At 38.1% G+C, this 23,275-nt stretch overlaps 1 protein-coding gene across 1 annotated transcript in view; it reads left to right on the forward strand.

The window, feature by feature from the left end:
* ITPR1 (inositol 1,4,5-trisphosphate receptor type 1) overlaps positions 1-15,584 on the forward strand; it is a 309,457-nt gene extending 293,873 nt beyond the window's left edge. Inside the window, exons 57-58 of the mRNA XM_058168445.1 lie at positions 11,606-11,767; positions 14,288-15,584. Coding sequence (XP_058024428.1) covers positions 11,606-11,767; positions 14,288-14,371 — 246 coding nt within the window. The 3' untranslated portion in view covers positions 14,372-15,584. The remainder of the gene's footprint in view (positions 1-11,605; positions 11,768-14,287) is intronic.
* The last annotated feature ends 7,691 nt before the right edge of the window (positions 15,585-23,275 follow it).

Raw genomic sequence — 23,275 nt, forward strand, 5'->3', positions numbered from 1 at the left:
TCCATTACCTTGAGCAGGTTACAAAATGTTACTGTATATAGACGGTGTGTCTGTACACGGTGTTTTTGTTAAATGAGCCTTTTTATGCAATTAATTCCAGCACAGCCACTCATGCTATAATCTGTCCTGGTTTGTTTATGTAATCCCTTTTCTGGCAAACAACAAGAACTAGGTTAGCAGAAGGCCTTGCACTGTCATGGAATGAAAGACCCAGAGGAGCCTCCTCTGGGCAATCCCTCAGCCGCTTTTCATCACTGATTATGTAAAACCTTAGTGGCGCTTCCTTGTCATGAAAATTACTTCATCATAGGAAACAGCTGCTAAGCTAACTGTGAATTTCCCTGTAGCCTTGAACTATTTCCAGATGATTTTAAACTATACTAGTCTTTGTACATCCTAGCTTTTATATCATAGAAGTTAACTTTTATTTCCTTCATTATTTTAAGGGTTGCCACCTGGCAAATTTCAAAATATCACTCAGGTAGTTGCCCTGTTTTATTAATTTGCCTCTTCTTGTACAAGGAAACTCATGGGTGGCACTAGCAAATTAGGTGTGGTTAAGTTTAGTTAATTAGAAGGACAACAATTAACTCCAGACACAGAGGGCAGTCAGCATCTCACTCTTAGTTGTGTTAAATAAACTGGGAGAAAAGAAGTAGTTGGTTAGTTTCTTTCCCTCCCTTCCTTAAAAAAAAAAAATAAAGGGAAGAAGTAATGAGTGGCAGAAGCCCAATCGTCTTGCTCATTTCACTTAGATTTTTCAGAAATTACTAAATAATAAGGGTTTGATTTGGCCAAAGTTCTAAAAATCCCCTTTTAAACTCTCATTCTACAATCTGTTAAAAAAAAATAATCTTAACTTCGCTTTTTCTTTGCATTCATCCTTTCCACATCATGTGCATTGCCTTGTGAGTGCAATTCTGAGAATCAAAATTGAAATGTGGAAATGGATCTGCAAAAAGAATTTTCTGTTCTCATAGAAATGGCCTAAGAAGTTATTCTTGAATTATTTTTCCTGCTGATTCTAAAATATCCATCCTTAATGTAATTAAGGGCCTAGTAAAGGGTGAAATGCTCCCGGTTTGGACTGGATCGCACGATCCGGTAGCAATGGGAGAGAGTAGTTCAGAGAACCGGTAGCAAAAATCCCTGCCCCCCCCCATACCTCGCTGTTCCTCTTCTCTGTCCCTGAAGCTGCAAATGGCCTTAAATGACTACCACGGAGCTTTAAAGGGCCACACTACAGCTGATCAACGCTGTAGGCGCTAGTAGACCAGTGCCTCAATTTTTAAAGAAGGTAGACCGGTGTACTCCCAAGTTTTGTATACTTTATTATTTTTATTATTTATTATTATTGGCCATGCCCACCAGGTCACCTGACCACCAAGCCATGCCCACCAGGTCACCTGAACACCAAGCCACGCCCACCAATTAAACCACACCCACAGAACCGGTAGGGAAAATTTTTAGATTTCACCCCTGGCCTCATAGTTCATTTGCTGAAAGGAGCAAAATCTTCTTAGACAGGGATTGGATCCTTTGTTTGTTTGTTTGTTTGTTTATAGGGGAATGCAAATCTTCTGATGTCATGATTCTTGGTAATTGTTATTGTTTTGTAGTAGGTATCTTTCTTGGAAGGGTTATACGATTCCTAGTATATACAGTACTATGGCCTCATTTTATCAATAACAGTGCAACAACACGTACTGTTTCGTACAAATGTGCCTTTGGACCTGTACTTTTTCTCAGCAGTTTAAATCTTGGACTGTTAGCTTTTCCATGCGAACAACTCTTTTTTTTTTATGAGGCATCTATTTATTTATTTATTATTTATTTATTTTATAACATGTTTATTGCCGCCTACATGCCCATGATGACTCAAGGCAGCTTACATGAATATAAAAACATCATATAAAAATTAAAGAAAATAATAAAAATTAATAAATGAATAAAATAGTACCTCCCCCCACCATCTGTGACAACACATACAAGCCATTTAATGGGCTCCATTCTGCTCTGGGTTCCTTAGGCCCGTTAGCAGAACCAGGTCTTGAGTGCCTTCCAGAAGAGTATTAGAGTGGGGGACAAACTAATCCCTTGGGGAATGATGTTCCAGAGAAAGGGAACCACCATGGAGAAGGCCCTTCTTCTGGGTCCTGCCAGTTGTATCTCCCTAGGGGATGGGACCCATAACATTACTTGCCTTCCCATTCTAGTGGATCTGGTAGATTTAACTCATTTTCTTGGAAATGTAACACATTCAGGCAGTGTTATCTCCACCACTATCCCAGCCTTAAATTTCTCCATCTTTTCATTTGAGGGTGCCGTCTTTTTCTTTTTCTTCAGTACTAAACTATTTGCTACATTTTAAAAGAAAGTTGCTGTGGGTGGGTGGAATGTCAGAATGCTTATAATGCAGAGTCCTTTTGAACCACTGCCAAGGTAGACGATGTATTAAAAATAAAATCCATTTGGAAAGACCCCCTGTAACAAAATTCAGTGAAAGCATGGAAAAGCGTTTCTCAGAATGCATTAAATTTCCCATCATGTGGGGAAACTTCCTTTTAAATTAAAAAAAAAAAAACCAACGTTGTGGATGCTTTAAAGCTTGGCCATCACCGCCCCCATGTCTGAGATTCTGATGATAGCTACTTGAAAGGGACTTTTCCAACATTACCTAGAAAAGAGCTAGCCAGAAACAACACTTGTGGTTAGCCAGCTTCCGTCAGTGGGTTAATTCAGTTTATCTGTTTCAATAGAGGAAGCTTTGCTGGGAAGTGGGAGCTGACAACTCAATCAGGGTTGTTGGAGGGTCACAGCACATAGTGCATAACAACAGTGGTATGGGGAACAACAATGGGAGGAGGTTGTAGGCGGAAACATGGAAACAAATCCAAAATAAAGGTTTCGGAGTATGGCTCACTTCTATTTAACATATTGTGCTTGCAGAATCAAACTTCAGGGGTGCTTTTGAAATAACTGAAGGATGATTTGACTCGAAGATTTATTTAACTATGGTCAACAACCCACAAGTTTTTTTTTTAAAGAAATATATGTATATATAAGTAAAAACATGCAACAACTATGTTAATTTGATATAATGAAGGGAACAATAAGACAGGAACAGTAGGCACTTTGTGCTCTTATGCACGCCCAGACGCAATGACCAACTACATAAAAAACAATGTAATGGTCATATAAGCCTTGAAAATTAAGACTCAAAAACAGTGTAAAAAAAGAGATTGAATAAAATAAACAATTATTCTCAAAACAAAGCAAAAGAAATAGAAAAAGGATTAATAGAAATGAAACATAATGAAAGAAAAGACTTCATAATATCACTCAAAGATCAGGACCAGTGATGGGTTCCATTTACTTTAGCTATCAGTTTGGAACTGGGAGGGTCCGCTTGCACTTCTGCACATGTGCAGAACCTTAAGTGCATGCACAGAGCGTCCGTGATGATGTCCAGGCAGGTGGACGGAGCCTCCCACCGTCGCCACTATCAGTTCACCTGAACCAGGGTGAACAGGTAGAAACCCACCACTGATCAGGACAATCTTAAACCTTCTAAAGGAAATTGCTGCAAATAAACCTTTGTTAGTGAAGGAAAGTTCTGATCTACGACTAAGAAATGGATAGCTTCTCCTTCACAAAAGTTTGGGATTGTTTTAAGGGGTGGTGAGGTTATATCTGTGTTTAGCTGGCATAGAAAAAGCAACAGAAAACAAACAAACCTGAGACCCTTTCACATGTGTTCTTCTGTTGCTGTTTCTATGCCAGTTAAACACAGCTATAACTTCACCACCCCTTAATAACATAACATAACATAACATAACATCAGAGTTGGAAGGGACCTTGGAGGCCTTCTAGTCCAACCCCCTGCCCAGGCAGGAAACCCTACACCATCTCAGTCAGATGGTTATCCAACATTTTCTTAAAAATTTCCAGTGTTGGAGCATTCACAACTTCTGAAGGCAAGTCGTTCCACTTATTAATTGTTCTAACTGTCAGGAAATTTCTCCTTAGTTCTAAGTTGCTTCTTTCTTTGACCAGTTTCCACCCATTGCTTCTTGTTCTACCCTCAGGTGCTTTGGTGAACAGCCTGACTCCCTCTTCTTTGTGGCAGCCCCTAAGATATTGGAACACAGCTATCATGTCTCCCCTAGTCCTTCTTTTTGTTAAACTAGACATACCCAGTTCCTGCAACCGTTCTTCATATGTTTTATCCTCCAGTCCCCTAATCATCTTTGTTGCTCTTCTCTGCACTCTTTCTAGAGTCTCAACATCTTTTTTACATCGTGGCGACCAAAACTGGATGCAATATTCCAAGTGTGGCCTTACCAAGGCATTATAAAGTGGCACTAACACTTCACGTGATCTTGATTCTATCCCTCTGTTTATGCAGCCCAGAACTGTGTTGGCTTTTTTAACAGCTGCTGCACACTGCTGGCTCATATCTAAATGGTTATCCACTAGGACTCCAAGATCCCTCTCACAGGTACTACTATTGAGCAAGGTACCACATATACGGTACTGGTGCATTTTGTTTTTTTTGGCCTAAATGTAGAACCTTACTTTTTTCACTGTTGAATTTCATTTTGTTAGATAGCGCCCAATGTTCAAGTCTGTCAAGATCTTTCTGTAACTTGAGCCTATCTTCTGGAGTGTTGGCTATTCCTGCCAGCTTGGTGTCATCTGCAAATTTGATGAGTTCCCCATCTATCCCCTCGTCCAAGTCATTGATGAAGATGTTGAAGAGTACTGGGCCTAAAACAGAGCCTTGGGGTACTCCACTGCATACTTCCCTCCATGTGGATGTAGTTCCGTTGAGGACTACACGTTGAGTGCGGTTGGTCAGCCAGTTACGAATCCATCTGGTGATGGTGCTGTCTAACCCACATTTTCTACTTTATCTAGTAGTAGGTTATGGTCTACTTTATCAAATTCTTTACTGAAGTCCAAGTAAATTATATCGACAGCATTCCTCTGGTCTATTAATTTTGTCATTTTGTCAAAGAATGCGATAAGATTAGTCTGGCATGATCTGTTTTTGACAAACCCATGTTGGCTTTTGGTTATTACTTTGTTTGCTTCTAGATGTTCGGTGATTCGATGCTTGATTATCTTTTCCAGAATCTTCCCCAGTATTGAGGTCAGACTGATAGGTCTGTAGTTTCCTGGATCTGGTGTTTTTCCTTTTTGAAGATGGGAACTACATCAGCTCTTTTCCAGTCCTCTGGCAGCTCCCCTGTGCTCCAGGATCTTTGAAAGATATAGTTCAGTGGTTCTGAGATCACGTCTGCCAGTTCCTTCAGAACCTTGGGGTGTAATCCATCCGGTCCTGGTGATTTGAACTCGTCTAGGGTAGACAGGTGTTCACTTACCATTTTCTTCCCTATTTTAACTTGTGTTTCTAATCTGTTTTTGTAGTGCTGTTTTGATAGGTTGGATTGTTTTTCCTTTTGTGTAAAGACAGATGCAAAATATGAGTTAAGTAGATCTGCTTTCTCCCTGTTGCTTGTCATCTTCTTGCCACTTTCTCCCAGCAATGGGCCAATTGTTTCCTTGACTTTTTTCTTGTTTTTAACATGTTGGAAGAAGCTTTTTTTGTTATTTTTTACTTTTGTCGCTAGCCTTTGTTCATTGTGAGCCTTAGCTTTCCTCACTTCATCTTTACAGGCTCGGGCTATTTGCTGATATTCTGCCTTAGTTATTTGCCCCTCTTTCCACTTTTTATATTTGTCCTTTTTGTCTTTCAATTTGTCAGATAGTTCTTTATGCATCCATGCTGGTTTCTTTTGAGATCTACTATTTTTCTTCTTCATTGGTATTGTGTTAGACTGTGCTTTTATAATCTCACTTTTCAAAATTTCCCAAGCTTCTTGAGTTGTTTTCCCCCTGAGGATTCTCATCCATTGAATCCTTCTCAAGCTCTTCACAATCCCAATCTTTTGTATAGGAGAAGCAATCCATTTCTTAGTCGTAGATCAGAAATATAATGAAAAAGGAGATTTCATCATATCACTCCACGATCAGTGAATTGAGTTTTACTCCACCTCCCATCTACTACTGCTGAGAGTAAGATGTCAAAGTCGACTAAAGAAAAGGTTCTACTGAGAAAACAAGTGGAATAAGTAGTTTGGTAATTTAAAAAATCTCATCTGGAACCCACCTCTGAATGCTGGCTTTAGCACCTAGATGCATCTGCCTGGCAATGTCAAAGACGGTTTGACAGATTTCAGTTTTAGCTCTCTCTAAATGTAGAGGCAGCAGAGACTAAGTATAAATGCCACAGGCCAGCTAAGTTTTTTTTCTTTCCAGCTTGATGAAAAGCCATCAAGGACAATTAATGGGGCCAATGGGCCATTAGAAAACAAGAGTTTGAATGCGGACTATTGCTTCTGGTGAAATCATATCAGCCTCTGTTCAGATCAAAGCAATTAAGGCACAGTATGTGAAAGGGAAATGACTAATGGGCTTTAAATCATAGTAGATGCATACCTGTATGCATCCCATATAGCATATAGGATATGTTTCAAATCTAGAAAGCTTAATGATAACATGACTATATCTTTGGAGTGAAAATATTGCCTTGTTACTATTATTGGCAGAAATGGCTCTTATTAATTCTGGATAAAGTGTGGTGGCTTGAGGAATTATACCAAGGTATATAAACGTAGGAATTGCTCAGTTTTATTCTTTCCAGTTTGTTACTGATTTTGGGGGCAACTTGCTCTTCCAAAAGGAAAAAAATCATAATGTTGTTCTTTATTAATTTATATTTTATTGCTTTTTAATTAGTAATAAAAAAGCAAAACACAAGGATAATTGAGTTGGAGATATACATATTGTCAAAGATAGGGGGGGAAAGAATCCATAAAAGTCTTTTAACAAAAAAAAAATGATAAAAGAAAAATGGATGTCATTGGTACGCTTTCAGTGAAATGATAATCCAGACACTCTTGTGTTCAGATGACATTCAAGAGAGGAGAGCTGGTGTGCAAAAGATCATTGACTTGAGGGTGCAGACAATGACGTGCTGGGAGATTTTTCTGTACGTGCAAGAAAAATGCTTTTAATCAATGCCAGACCATTCGCTCTGGTAGAGCTGACTGACTGGTCTGAAAGTGTATATGAGCTACCTTTGATGTTCAAACTGACTACAGCGGAAATAATGAAGTTCACTGTTGAACCAATGCAAGTACCATAGTGGCCCTGTCATGCCCAATCAATAGAGAGATGTGTGAAACAGGTCATAGAAGGCAGCAAGCAGAGTGTATACACATGAGAAACGTGAGGATTGTACCAGAGGCCAAGAAGCAAGTCGGCAGTGGATGTCGAAGAACGAATCAAAATAAGACTTGATGAAATCCGCTTAGACATTTTTGCAACTCAGATAATTGCTTTCTGATGTTAGTTTATGATAGCATGGATTATTTTTTGCTTAGCTAGATAACATGCAGACAAAACCTTTTAATTTTTGTAGCACAAGGTACAGAAGATACAGTTAACAGTATGTGAGTTACAAGAGACTTTTGTGGGGTATGTGATCAGACGTGGATTTACCAAGCTAAATGTTGTACAATTGCAAAAATAACAGCAGATTTAAATTCTTGGTGTAAAACCACATATTTTTAGAACCCCTCACTGAAAATAAATTGCACAAATTAATTTTCACCCTATTAAATGACACATCCTATTATAACTTAACATATACAGTATAACATAACATAACAACATAACATAACATACAATAACTGTCAGTGTAACTTTATAACATTACAATTCCTTATATACATGTATAATACAAACATTCAAATCCATATACATTCAAATTCATACATATTTCTAATATGTTTATACCAATCTTGCAGGATTGGAAAGATAAATCTATGATTCCATTTAATTAATGGTTGAAAACCTGCTTGCAGTTGCATCACTAGATTGCTTATAGATGTGCACATCGTATAGTCAAGTGTAATGAAATATGTCATTTATATGGAATACAGTAGGTATTTTTTTAAAAAGAAAGGTAGTCTTAGGGGGATTGATAAGCCCTTTCTCCTTAGAAAATTCTGCTAAGATCTGTCAACTTCCTCTGAGGCCTGCCTGGTGTGAGTAAAAAATTCCTTCCATCATTGGCACACACAATCCTTGACTGCTGAACTTGAACAAAAATTTATTGCCAAACTTAATCTTTTGATTTGTCCTTTAAACCAGGGGTGAAATACTCCCAGTTCGGACCAGATTGGCCAATCCAGTAGCAATGGCGGTGGGTGATTCGGAGAACCAGTAGCAAAAATTCCTCCCCCCACCCCCCCGCCCATGCCCACCCAATCGCCCAGTCGCCCACTTGCTGTGTCGTGTCCCACTCCTCCGCTGACGGCCGGGTCAGGGAAATCCGAATCAGGCGTGCCTCTGCAGCTCTGCCAAAGTCCTAGCAAAGTCCTCAGGGCAGGCAGGAAACCAGAAAGTGACTTCAGCAAGATATGTTTAGACTTTGCCTGACTCAGAGAATGCCAGAAAGCAGATCCTTTATATAGGCCATGGGGTGTGGCTCCATGACTCAGCACTTATCCAGGCCTGCCCCTCCCTTCCTTCTGTTGCCTCCGCCTATCAAGTCTTCTGACGCGAGGGTCACTCCAGTCGGCAGCTGTTGGCAATAGACCTCCCTCAGGCTCACATGCTGTGGAGGAGGGGGAGGGGTCTAGTTGCTCCGTTTGCCTGGGCATGGAGCCAGAGCTGGGTGCTGGAGATATTTCCTCCTCTTCAGCCTGTCTGGGCATGGAGCCAGGGCTGAGGCCGGGAGGCATACTAGAACATTCCTCCGTGTTCGGAAGCAGATAAGAAGGCCCCGGCTGTGGTGAGATTGGGCGAGACACAACATGCTGCTTTTTTCCGGCTCGCTCGCTTTTCTGTAAAAAAATGCTTTTAAAAGATTAAAAAAAGGCTCTGACGATCACAGCTGAATCACATGATCGTCAGAGCCTTTTTTTTAATTTTTAAAAGCCTTTTTTTACAACCTATTTGGCCAAATAGATTGTAAAAAATGCTTTTAAAAGTAAAAAAAAAAAATTGCGCACCACAGCTGATAACTGCCCCCTGTGCGCTGTTCTACTTACCCCATGCCTCCTTTTCGCATGCACTGTGCTCTTGTGCGCACCTCACATTTGGTGTGTGGTGCAAACTGCGCATATGCGCACACAACACACGTTTAGCGCGCATGCGCAGCCAGTGAACTAGTAGTAAACCGGTTCAGATTTTACCACTGCTTTAAACTAAAACCTTTAAGTGAATACTGTTTTGAGTAGGAGGTAGCAAAATGAGTCAATGTTCCTACAGAGACAAAACAATGTTGTGACTCAAGAAGTAATATTCTTAAATAATTGATATTAAGCTGATGGGTTATGTTTGCTGAGAATAGCTATATAACTGATTAATATGATGAATTAAAAGGCAAAGCTGATTACTTTCCCAGGAAAGTGTTTTGTACCCGACCTCATTTTTAGTTTTACTTCTTCTAACCACATAAACATTGAGGGCCTATGCAGGGGCACAATAATTTATCTAGAATAATGTGTTGTTTTTTTTTAATTTATGAGTGTATTTGCAACAAATGCTTTCCGAAGAAGTACAGCTTTCTATTCCCACCTACACAATTGTAAGCATTGTATAGCATTTTATTAGCTATGAACGTAGCTATTTTTAAACATTCACATCGAAACATTCATTTGAAAATCACACTATAGGAAGTCCTCAACCTATGACCACAACTGAGCACAAAATTTCTGTTGTTAAGTGAGACATTTGTTAAGTGAATTTTGCCCCATTTTACCACCTTTCTTGCTACAGTTGTCCAGTGGAATCACTGCATTTGTTAAGTTAGTAACAAGGTCGCTAAGTAAATCTGGCTTCCTCATTGACTTTGCTTGTCAGAGTGTCACAAAAGGTGATCACATGACCCTGGGACACTGGGACACTGCAATATGAGTTATATTATGAGTCAGTTGCCAAGCAGTTGCCATCTGAAATTTTATCAAGTGACCATGGAGCTGCGGCAATGGTCATAAGTCACTTTTTTTAGCGCCATTGTAACTTTGAACAGTTCACTAAGTGAACTGTTGTAAGTTGAGGACTACCTGTAATCTGTGGAGGTTGTGTTAAAAATGAAAAGGTGAACATTATAGAATGGAAGCAATCAAGATGCAGCAGAAGGAGTCAGACGTCAGCGGCAATATTCATTCTATCTACTTTTACCTCTATTATTGTGGTTGATTGACCACTTCAGACATTCTTTAAGGAGATGACTGTGTTTGCCTCTTTAGTCACTGCTATATTTGGATATAAGGTATAAGTGATTAAATAAACAGCAGTAGAAAAAGTAGAGTAATGAATGCGCCAACATGGTTGAATTCCTAAATAATATGTAAATATATTATTTCATTATTTATTGATATACAACTTGATAAATATGTACCAGCATATACATGCAATGGGCTGGCTTACTTACCATCAAATTTCCAAACTATTAATTTGTTGATGAAGAGTAAATATGAAGTTAAAACTCTTATCTGTGACTGGAGGTTAACAGGTTACACATTGGAGTCTGTGTTCAATCCATATTTGGCCAACTAGTCAAGCAAATTTTCTTTCCATTATCTTAGTGCTCCCTATTTATCATGTAAAAATAAAACTATTCAGGGTTCTCAGGTGTACCAAATTTCTTGACTTATGGGACTGTATAAAATAACATCTGCCTTTCTAGGTGGTTGTTTTCTGTAAGAATAGGAAGGCCTAGCCATTAAAATAAAGTTTTACTCCAGTTTTTCCACAGGAGTAGACCATAAAATGGCCCTCTTTCACCTGTAGTAGAAAGGCCAAAAGGGCAGAAGCCCAAAAGCCAAGTAAACAAACCCACTTTCTCTCCTGTGAACATATCTCATTATTTTGCATTAAATACTTTGAAAATATGTTGTATTCTCAGAATGATCAGGATCAATAAACTAGACTTAACCTTTCATTTGGGAGAAAAAAACTATGTGTTACCTAGAATGCAATTCTCTCCTGTGAAGCTTCAGTGTCCTACATTAGGGATGTCAAACTAGTATCGTCATGGTGTCGTCACGTGATGTATCATGACTTTTCCCCCCTTCGCTAAACCGGGCGTGGGCATGGGCGATACATGATACATCTGACCCGCAGGCCACAAGTTTGACAGCCCTGTTCTACATCCTTGCTCCTCTTAATGTTTTCTCAATTCAAGCAATTTCAGATTGCTTCCTGGAAATGGAAGAAAAAATGTCAGTAGGACAGAATTAATGGAGGGAGGAGCACACATTTTCAGGCAATCAAAGTCCAAATACTTCCTCACTACAACTAAGGATTAAATTGTTTCAAAACTATGAGATGCAATTATTCTAATAATGGTTTGTTTTCTGACTTCTGAACATCAGGCAAATTTTCCGAGATAAATATTCCAGGGCAAATATTTTAGGGTTTGAGGTTATTTGCTTTTTTTCCTCTTCTTTACAGTAGAAGTTTGTGAAATACATCCTTTTGCTTATAATTAAAATGCAGATGATCTTAATAAATTACATTTCAGGAAAGAAATCTAGATTGGTTCCCCCGGATGCGTGCCATGTCACTTGTTAGTAGCGACTCTGAAGGAGAACAAAATGAACTTAGAAATCTGCAAGAGAAGCTTGAATCAACGATGAAGCTGGTATCTAACCTTTCCAGTCAGCTGACGGAACTTAAAGATCAGGTACAAAACATAGGGGAAAAAATGTTTACCAAAATAATTGGCTGTGCATATGTGATCTATATAGACATCAATAATAGTACTGTTAATAAATTGGCATTTTGACATCTGATTTCCCCTTGCCATCACCATTTTGACTGAGCAGATTAAAATGTATGTTGTTTTTGTTCTTGGCCAGGACAAGTAATAAATTTTCAAAGACAGCGAGCTATAGTAAAACAAATCAAACTTCCTCTGTCCTCACTCTCCCTTAAAAAAAGCAAGCAAAAGAATATAAGGAAGCCTCATTACTTAATATGCCATGACATCCCCAGTGGAATGCTGCTGAGAATGGCTTGTGTAGAGAATCACAAAAGTTTAAGTTCAGTCAAGATTTTTGGTCCATGCATTCTCCTGTATAGTACTTTGTGCTCCATCCTTCTTTTGTATAACTGGCTTGAAGTTTTAAGTTCCCTTTGATGGACTTTCAGGGACTTTTGGCCCCCATCTTTGATTTCATTGACAGATCAATGAGTTGTGCCCACAAGAACAAGCTACAGATACCCACAACATTTTCTCTACTTTCTTATGGAGATAAGCAACTTTCAATCCTAGTTTGTTGGCAATCCTGTTTTATGTCTTCTTTTTGTTCGTAAAAGCAAATCACAGTCAGATAAAATGGCATATGCTGTGCTGCCACAACCTGGTATCAGGCATTACAAAGCTTTGCATATTGAGAGTAGGAAGAAGAGGGAATATGGAGAAGGATGAGCCAAAATCCAGGGCTTGTGTCCATTTATTGTCGTAATATTGCATATACTGTAAAAACAGCCTTACTTTTGCCAGGGCTTATTTTGTGGAACTCTAAACAAATACCAACCTACCCAAACTCCACCCCACTACGCTTTCAATAAAACACAAATTTGAATGGGATATAAGGCAGCTTGAAACATTTGTCTGTAATCTGTTTTTTTCTCCAAATCCAAATACTACTTTTGCCAAAAGTTCCAGTCATATTCTTCCTTCTTCGTTTTTTTTTTCAATTCTGTAAAATATATATCACATTTCAAGAGATTGAGGACCATAATTACTCTTTTTTTCTTAAGTTTTATTAAATTTTTATTTTTAAATATACGTCAATATCAGTACATGAACAGTATGGCCTCTGGGTATAATTCATTTTGATATAAATAGCAATAATAATAATATTTGTTACATTAATCAAACTTATATAATCCTAGTATTAATATACATGTTTGTTTTAGAGTAGCTATTTAATATTTCAGTGTTCAGTTTTAATGCCAATGATATTATTAAACATACAGAGTAATACTGTCTTTCAATGTCTAATCTTTCCATCTAGTTATTACTTAAATTCTATTATATAAAAATTATATCTGCTAATATTCCCTCTATTTCTTATTTCTACCTCTGTTCTAGTTTCTAGTCAGGCCACCATTACTAATCCAGGACCATAATTACGCTTGTCCAAGCGATTTTTTTTTTAAGCTTTGCTATTATAAGGTATTTTTTAGAAGTGAATTTTGTTTCAGTATCTCCCAAATCTGTTACATCTGGTGGTGTTTAATTGAACAGAGGGCCAAAGCTCTATTCTTATTGTTTTAAAAGCAATAATAGTTTGGGAATACTGGTAAGTACCCCAAGTTTGCACATCAAGTTCCAGATGTTATAAATCAGGGGTCTCCAACCTTGGCAACTTTAAGACTTGTGGACAGCAAAGCTGGCTGAGGAATTCTGGGAGTTGAAGTCCACAAGTCTTAAAGTTGCCAAGGTTGGAGACTCCTGTTATAGACCACTTTCCTTGCTTCCCTGCAAGATCATATAAAACTATGAAGCGCATAAAAATGTTACAAAATGTACTAGATGACTGTTGCTTTGATGGCAAGAATACATGACTTTAAGTTATCACTTTGGTTCAGCTTCACCTAGTCTTATGGGGGGGAAAAAACACGACTGAAGTTTTCATCTTCACCTGGCTTAGTTTTTTGTGTTTTTTTTAATTTGAATTTATATCCCGCCCTTCTCCGAAGACTCAGGGCAGCTTACATTGTGTTTTAAACTTTATTCTTGCTATTATGAAAATTAGGAATATAATAGTAGTGAGAGGTTTTCTTTGATGCAGCAGAAAAAGGGGAAACCCAGTTTCTTTAATATGAAGAAATATTTTGGACTATGGAGACTGTAGGCAGCAAGGATGTTTAATGCATATACTGTATTCAGAGATATGAAAAAAGACACTATTCAGAGTTAAATCACAATGAACTCTATTGGCCTAACAGAACCGTTCTTCTGATCAAATAACAGGATTGGCATTGGATTGCTTCAGTTCCCTCTGATTGTTTCCAAACTTTGTAAAGAAATGGATTAACTTTGTTTTCACTAACTGTAACAGGCAAGAGTGCATTACTTGTTGCAATCAACTTTGGGAAATAAAGATGACCACAATAAATAGCAGTAGCTTATTCTGTGGTCTGACGTACAGGAAGTATTTGTGTCTACTGAGTAAATGTTTCAATTTTCCAGATGACAGAGCAGAGGAAGCAAAAACAGCGCATTGGTCTCCTAGGACATCCTCCTATCAATGTGAACCCACAACAACCAGCATAAATTGGATGGGTGGTTCGTCTCCCCATTATATTTCCTTCCTTCATACCAGAGTTGAGATCCAGTTCTTAAAGCTGCTTTGGTGTATTCCCAGTTAATGTAAATAAACCTGTTTTTTTTATATACTGTATGTATAGAACTGTTCTGAGAAAGAAAGGGGCTTATAAATATTGGCATATTATAAGAAGAGGATTACATTTGTACCTTCAAAATGTGTTTTTATAGGAAGAAAGGCACATCTAATTTGCACTTGAAAAAAGGATTTATGTCTAAAGTAATACATGATCTGTATTTTGTATTTAAAACCTCAGATAGCTAGTATTTATGTTTTATACAATTGTGCAATATGAATTATGCAATCACACTAGTTACTTTAGGAATGTATCCTAGAGGGAGTGCACATTTTTGAATCTGGTGTCATCTTACTCCATTTGCAAAACAGCATCAAGTGTCCACTGATATAGGCTGCTGCCAAACGCTGTTCCTAGTGCGGTTTACTTCGCCAGGCCCGTTTCCCTGTTTGATTTTTTGTTTGTTTGTTGGTTTGGTCTGATAAAGTATTTGCAATAGTTTGAAGCACTGTGGCAATAAAGCCTTCTTTTATTCCAGCCAACATTGATTGATCTCCCTATTAAAAAAAAGGTTTTTTTCAAACTCTTATTAAACTGGTCCAGCGATCATGGTGCTGGAAAAATTATCCAAACATTAATTAATGAATAAATCTTGAAGGGAATCTTTTTTGTTATGACAGATTATATCAGGCTGGTTCTCAATGGTTGATAGTCAGGGTAATCTTCCAAAATATTTTTCTTGGTTTTGGTGTCATTTTGGTTTAGAAGAACCTAGATTAATGTAGATCTAGCCGTCTATCATGTGTACATTTTGTTACTGTAGTCCAACAGAGATACATTTCCTTCAGTTATACTTTGTACCAGTTAAAAATAAATTTGGCCTTCTAGGACCCCTAGCTGAGCACTGATTTTCCAATACTTGTGAAAGAGCCACTAGATATAGATTATGCTTTAGTTTTTCTTCACACTTTGTTAATCTTAAAAGATTATATAAATATATATATAAATGTCATCTAGTTTTGTACATGATCCTCAGAGATTACAGAAGCAATCTCTGCTTTTAATAAGAAGCAGGGAGATGAGTGCTTATTAAAGTTTGTAAATGCAAAAATATAGATATTTAAATAAAAGATAAAATAAATATGTACAGTGTTCCAGAGTGACAGCTTCATTCCTTGTGAGAAACTTGAATTTTCTTTTCAGAAAAAGATTTGGTGAAAAGAGTATCCTCAAATCAATATGGTTTGTTAGTTTGTTCCATCTATCTATCTATCTATCTATCTATCTATCTATCTATCTATCTATCTATCTATCTATCTATCTATATCTATATTTCCATCTATATTATTTTTTATAAATAATTCAAGTTGACAGCATACTTAATACTCCCTCTTCCTCCTATTTTCCCCACAACAACCACCCTGGAGGTGGGTTGGACTGAGAGTGACCGGCCCAAATTCACCCAGCCGGCTTTCATGCCTAAAGACAGCAGGGTTAAAACACACCATCTTCTAGTTTCTGCACTAGATGCAACTGGCTTATGAAGAAGCTTTGAAATAATATCTGTTGCAAGCAGGATAAATCTTACTCAAAGTACTACATGTTTGCTATAATAAAAATAACTTTCAGCTATTGCACATGATCTGTATTAATTTGCTCTGGAATGGAACTGGGATCTTGTGAATTTTCCCTTAAGCAGCAGTTGCATGTTTACGGGATAACAAACGTTCAAATGTAATTACACTTACCAATGAAGGAGAATATCAGTAAACAGCCCAACCAAAGAATCTCTAAAACTGCCCCCACCAACACTAAGAGGCAAGCCACCAGAATATAAACTGACAGCAGACAGCACTCCTTACTAGCACTGATGATACTACCTACCATAGTTAAGGGTAATGAAAGGTCTGCAAGAAAACAAGCAAGCTCAGAGAGCACCAAGGACTCCTAATTACACGTAACAATATTAGCACATTTTGCTAAAATATTTCTTTTTGCATCTTCTCATTTTATAAAGTAGTTCCAGCTGTGCTTTTCTGCTTTGAGTTTTATCCTACCGAGTAATACAAGCAGAGCAGGTATATGTTCAGAAAGCATAGCTCCATTAAAAGGAAACGGGTATGTTTTTCAACATAGCTGAGAGTGTATGAAACCTGACCCTACATTGGTTTATTGCTCTTAATCAAAGCCAAGTTTTTTTAGCCCTCTGAATTCCCTATAATGCTAACCATAATGTGCACCTGTCATATACAGCCAGAGCCAAACCAAATGAAACATATTATGGTTTATCATTGCATATGAGCCATGACTGTGATGATTTGTCTGCAATTCTCTGAGATTTAATACTGCTATTCAAATCTAGGTTGGCCAGTAGAAAGGATGCATTTTTCAAATGTAACAGCAAATGAGAACAGCTCAAAGAACAAGGAAAAGGAACGCCTATGATCTAGAAAAGTTTCCATCTCCCTTATTAGGGACTCGTTGTTTGAGACTGTCCAAATGTCTGAAAATATGTTGGGAATATAGCAATTCTGCTTCTGTCAGATTCACCCCACCGTCTAATAGTCTCTCACACAAGTTCATGGAAATACTCTTGAGAGATGTCAAAGAAAGCTTGGAATTTTGTGACAACCTTCAACAGTTAGATGAAGAAGGGCAGCAATAGTTCTCCTAGATGTTTTAGTCTTCCGGGTGCAATTCAAGGTCTTGGTTACCACCTTTAAAGCGCTCCATGGCTTAGGACCGGGATACCTTCGAGACCGCCTTCTGCTGCCAATTGTCTCCCAACGACCTGTGCGCTCCCACAGAGTGGGCCTCCTCAGGGTGCTGTCGACCAAACAATGTAGGTTGGCGGCCCCCAGGGGGAGGGCCTTCTCTGTGGCGGCACCAGCTCTGTGGAACGAGCTTCCTCCAGGATTACAACAATTACCCGACCTCCGGATCTTCAGACGTGAACTGAAGACTCTATTGTTTCAGCGTGCAGGACTAGCCTAAGATAAAAGGTTTTAGCATATTTTAATGGGGTTTTTATAGGTTTTTACTGTTTTAGTGACCAGGCCATGATAATATTTAGTTTTAACTGGGTTTTAATGTTTATTTATTATACTGTTTTAATATGCCTGTGAACCGCCCTGAGTCCTACGGGAGATGGTGCGGTATATAAGTTTGATTAATAAATAAATAAATAAATAATGTTTCACTACAGATAGTCTGTGGCAACCATTCATTTAGTTCAAAGTTACAACGGCACTGAAAATAATGGCTTATGACTAGTTTTCACACTTACAACTGTTCTAGCATCTCCACAATCTTGATCAAAATTCAGGCGCTTGGTAACTGACATGTATTTATGACTGTTGCACTTTCCCTGGGTCATGTGAGCACCATTTGTAACCTTCCCAGCTGGCTTTCAACAAGCAAAGTCAATGGGGAAAGCCAGATTCGTTTAACAACTGCATGGTTCACTTAACAATTACAGTGATTCACATAACTGTGGCAAAAACGTCCCAAAAAAAAATCACTTAACTATCTTGCTTAGCAATGAAAATTTTGGGCGCAATTATAGTTGTAAGTTGAGGATGACCTGTATAACATCATTGTATTGTTTTAAAGTATTCACCTGGTATTCATCCTACATGGATTGAGGCATCCTATGAAGATGGCTTTGGTCTTTTCTGGAAGAAGATGGAATTAGGGGGACTGATTTTCAACCTTGTGACTTGTGGAATGCTATGGTACTCAGGCCAACCCAGGGGTGAAATCTAAAAATTTTCCTTACCAGTTCTGTGGGCATGGCTTAATTGATGGGTGTGGCTTGGTGGTCTGGTGACCGGGTAGGCATGGCCAATAACAATAAATAATAAAAATAATAAAGTACACAAATCAATAAGAGGTACCAAAAACCAACTTTCACACTTTACACACACACAACACAACACGACTGATTCACACACAACGTAAAAGCAGCTGTACTTCACTCAAAATGGCCCCTGCAACAAGCTGGAACCTCACACAGCCACAAAAAACTCAAAAACCAACTTTTACACTTTACATACATACAACTGACTCTCACACACACAATATGCCACATACAGCTTTGTGAGATTTTGTGTGTTTGTGTAGTTAGTGAAACACTACAGAAACACACCAAATCTCAGAAAGCTGCACAAATACTTTATTTTATTATTTTATTAATATTTTTTAGATAAAAGCAGCTAAATTTAAAACTTCCTTAACTTTAAATTGCTGTCTAAAAAAAAAACTCCTTAAAAAACCCCAATTAACTATTTCTTAAAGTTTCCCCCGCCCCAGTTACTTACCCAATTGAAGGCAGGCAGATTGAGTTGCTCACTGATGAGATGGATTGCAGGCAGGCAGTTTCAGTTGCTAGCTGATGCAATTGATTGCAACAGCCGAAGCAAGGCTTTGCAAGCCCGAAAGAAGGAGCAAGTAGGCAAGTGGGGACCAGGCAATTGGGTGGGCATAGGCGGGGGTGGGCAGGGATTTTTGCTACCAGTTCTCCGAACTACCTGCCCCCATCGCTACCGGATCCGAACCGGGAGCATTTCACCCCTGGGCCAACCACCATGCTTTTCAATAACTTTAGAAAATGTCTGGGAAATTATAAGGGGACTTTTGTTGCAATGCAACTCTCATGCAGAGAAAGCCATGGTCTGCCTCTAGTTTTCAGGTGCCAATTCCAGAGACCTATGGAAGGGTTTTCCTTTGGTACAAGGAAGTTTGGGGGGTTGAATACAAAACAAGTTGACATTTAATGTAGAAAAGAAAGAATGTATTGTAGAAAGGAAAAACCATCTTACGGAGATTTACACTCCTTATGAACAATAAAGTTTGCCATTTTGAGGTTCCCCTGAATTTATCACTAACTGTGAAGGCACAAGTAAACTTAAGGGGACGCAATGTGCATATGCGTTCCCATTGCTGGCATAGTCTTTGCTGGCATGGTCTCTTGTGCATGAGTGGCTACTCCTAAGAGGTCTTGAATGTACTACGTCAACCTCAGCAAATGTCTATCCCAGCACAGAGGCAACCTGCAAGGAGATTTTCCTGGTTCACTTTAAAAGTGATTTTTGCATTCTGTGATGGCCTTATAGAGCCATATGGCTTCTCTGCTGTTCTTTAATTTGATTCAACCAACAACTAAGCTCCTCTTGGTTGCTGCATGGAGCTGCTGGCTTGGCTTTTCATCTGGTTGCTGTCCTTCATGACTCTTATTGCATTAGGAGAGAAACCTAAAGTCTGAAGCCCATCAAACTTCACAAGGTGGAATTCACATATTGTCTGGGTCCCTTCTGTACCTCTAATAAATTGTTCTCTGTGGCACCAGTTTTCTGGTTCCTATCCATAATTGTAATCAGTGTATGACCAGGGCATATAGATATGGTTCACCATGACCAAATGAGTTGGTACCTTGTTCTTCCTTTTTCACAAATTTATATAAATGCAGTAAAAGAGTGGCCCTTGTGCCCCCTGCAGGATTCTTACGGGTGTTGTGGCTGCTTCTGCCAGCAGCATTCCTTTGTAACCCTAACCCTTACATGATGTATAAGTAGTCCTCAATTTACAACTATTGGTTCAGTGATCATTGCAAGTTACAACTGTACTGAAAAAAGTGACTTATGACCATTTTTCACACTTATTACCATTGCAGCATCCCCATAGTCACGTGATCAATATTTAGATACTTAGCAACTGCTTCAGTTGCAGGTCCTCGACCTTGTTATCACTTTCTGTAACCACCTGGCAAGCCAATGAGGAAGCCAGAGTCACTTACCAACCCTGTTACTAACTTAACAACAGCAGTGATTCATTTAACAACTGTGGCAAGAAAGGTCGGTCATAAATGAGGCAAAACTCACTTAACAATGATCTTGCTTAGCAATGGAAATTTTAAACTCGGTTATGGTTGTAAGTCAAGGACTACCTGTAAAGTCTGTCAGCGTCTCTCTTAGACACAATATTTTTCTTCCTTCTGTTCCTGCTGTCGTTATGGACACGGCTTATTCAGACGCAACATTTTACTGAAGTGCTTGCAGTTAAAAAGCCGAACTTGCTTTTCTGGCAAAGACAATAGTTCATCACAGGGGTGAAATCCAGCAGGTTCTGACAGGTTCTGGAGAACTGGTAGTGGAAATTTTGAGCACTTTGGAGAACTGGCAAAAACCACTTCTGGCGGGCCCCAGAGGGGGGTGGGAATGAAGATTTTGCAATATCCTTTCTCCAGGAGTGGCGAGGGAATGGGGATTTTGCAGTATCCTTCCCCTGGAGTGGGGAGGGAATGGAGATTTTGCAGTATCCTTCCTCTGCCACGCCTATGAAGCCACGTCTACCAAGCCACACCATCCCCACCAAGCCACACCCACAGAACCAGTGGTAAAAAAAATTGTATTTCATCTCTGGTTCATCACTGCATTAGTCCATAAACAACACTGTGTCTAAACATGTGTCCTCTTCTAAGCCATTCAGCCCAAGTAATAGTCAATACTGTAACATGCCCAGACTCAAGTTTCTCAAGTTTCTCCTACTTTTAAGGATAATTGACATGTCAGCCAACAAAGAATGATCCATTGTTTTTTACTTCATTTTAATGCCACCCAAATCCAGCTGCTACACCGATAGAATCCTCTTACTCTTTGAGTTAATTTTATCAGAATTTCTTAAGGTTTGGTTAAGCTTTGCCACTGATTTCCTTCCCCATTTGGGTTCCTCAATTAATCTACATTAGGATTATGCCACAGTGAAAAGGAACCGAAGGACTGAAGCATATTTTTTGATACTTCTGCTTTAGGTAATTATACCCATACCCAGTTTATGCCAATGACTAATAAGCAAAACCAAAGCCTGATTTATTTATAAGGGCATTTAAAGTAACAGCTTAACAGCTCCACAAAGATATTTTTTTTATATCAGTCATTTATGGACTGATTGTAAATGTTTATAGTGCTGTAGTTTCAATATAGGAAGCAATAAGAATATTATACTACTCGCTGCTCATTTTTATGCAGTGATGATTTTCTTACTGTCAGCTTTATAAATGTAACACGATGTGAGAGGGAGGACTTTTTATTATCAAGTTCTATTCAGTTCTCAGATTAGCATATTTGGTCTTTTATCCACATTCATCTATTCAAAAATGCCTATTACAGAGGGTCTCCCTTCCCCTAAACTACCCCACATTTTTCATTTCAACCTGTTTTTACAAAATATCTATTTGCTTAATAATCTAAAACAAATGATCTGTTTATTTATTAACTAATTATCTCCTAGATAATGTAATTTATTCAGTTATATACATTCTAAAGTACATCTTAACGCATCCATTGAGATTTACTTTGACACATGAATCGAATAATATAGCACTTTAGAAAAAAATTACTATAATGGGGAAAAAAATCCACATTTTTAACCGAAACAACCCTCTTTTTTTCTCCAGGCCTATCAATCTTTACATTCTATGTTATAGACAATTCAAAGTACAGAAAATGCCAAAATAGAAGGTTTTTTTTCTTCTTTCGGCACAATTTTTCAATTTGTCTATGAAATACAGCTTTTGTCAAGAATATTGATATCGAATATACTCGGTATATTGCAAATTTCTGGTCTTTCTTTCAACATAATATATATTCTTCATATGTCTTAAAAATGGACTCTGCAATTCAGAATTGAATGTCTGATGATACTTAAAAATCTGTTTTTAATTGCATGAATAGGTGAATTGATTGAAGTGAATCCCTTCATATTGATGGCTGGCTAGCTATTTGGATTTCACTAAACTAGCCATCAACACCAAACAGATTATTAATTATAAGGATAACATCACAATATTGATCAGTGCACTCAGTGGTTTCTAAACATTTGTTGCTTTCAAGTTAAAACAGCTGTGTGTATGGCTGTATTCATATTCTTGCATGTCTGAGAATGTGGCATGGTGGTTAAGAGGCTGAATTAGAAGTGTGGAGATCCAGATTCTCATCCTCCTTTAGGTACATATGTCACTTTGGGTCAGTCACTCCTTCTCAGCCCTAATCAGCTTCAGGCAGTGTGACAGGTTGGCTGAACACCAACAGCCTTCATTGCATCATGCATTGATTAGTTTTACTGTAAGAACTTAGGGAAATGTGTTGTGAAACAGAAGTTCCCTCCAGCCATGCGTGACAAATCAGCCTTCTGCAACTGGATTGCTTTTCAAAATTCAGTGAATTCTAAAATAGTTCTAGAGGGTACCAAGGTTGATGAAGGGGGATCCCCAGTCATGCGAAGAGAGACACAAGCTAACCCAAAGTTGCTTGATCTTAGGAAGAACACTGAAGAATTTTTAAGGATATTTTTATTGATAACATTAATGAGCGCTACTCAGTTACTATCATATAAATTTGACAATAATGAAACTATAATATTTGTAAAGACAATCTAAAAACAACTGGATAGAACAGGATAAATTCTGGTAACAGGATAAAATAGCTTTGTATTATAGATTATAGATGCGACTGTTGCAACAACTGCTATCTTCGATGTATGACAGGAAAAGTAATGTATAACCTCTAACTGTAACAATACAATTGACTACTTAATAGTGTGAACTACTGAATTCCACTTCAATTCTAGTTAAACTGAGCTTCCTAAGAGTTAATTCTATGTAACCAAACACAAGATTGCAATTGAAACCCCCTATTCAAATGAATTCTGTCAGTTTTATCCCTATTATAAAGTTTTTATTATTTATATTTCCTCTTTCTAAACCACTCAGCTCCCTCATAGATTGCCATATATTAAACAATGACTATATGAGCATTTAAAATATATGATTTAAAATTCA

This window comes from Ahaetulla prasina, chromosome 2 (genome assembly GCF_028640845.1).
Source record: "Ahaetulla prasina isolate Xishuangbanna chromosome 2, ASM2864084v1, whole genome shotgun sequence".
In the NCBI taxonomy this organism is placed as follows: Eukaryota; Metazoa; Chordata; class Lepidosauria; order Squamata; family Colubridae; genus Ahaetulla; species Ahaetulla prasina.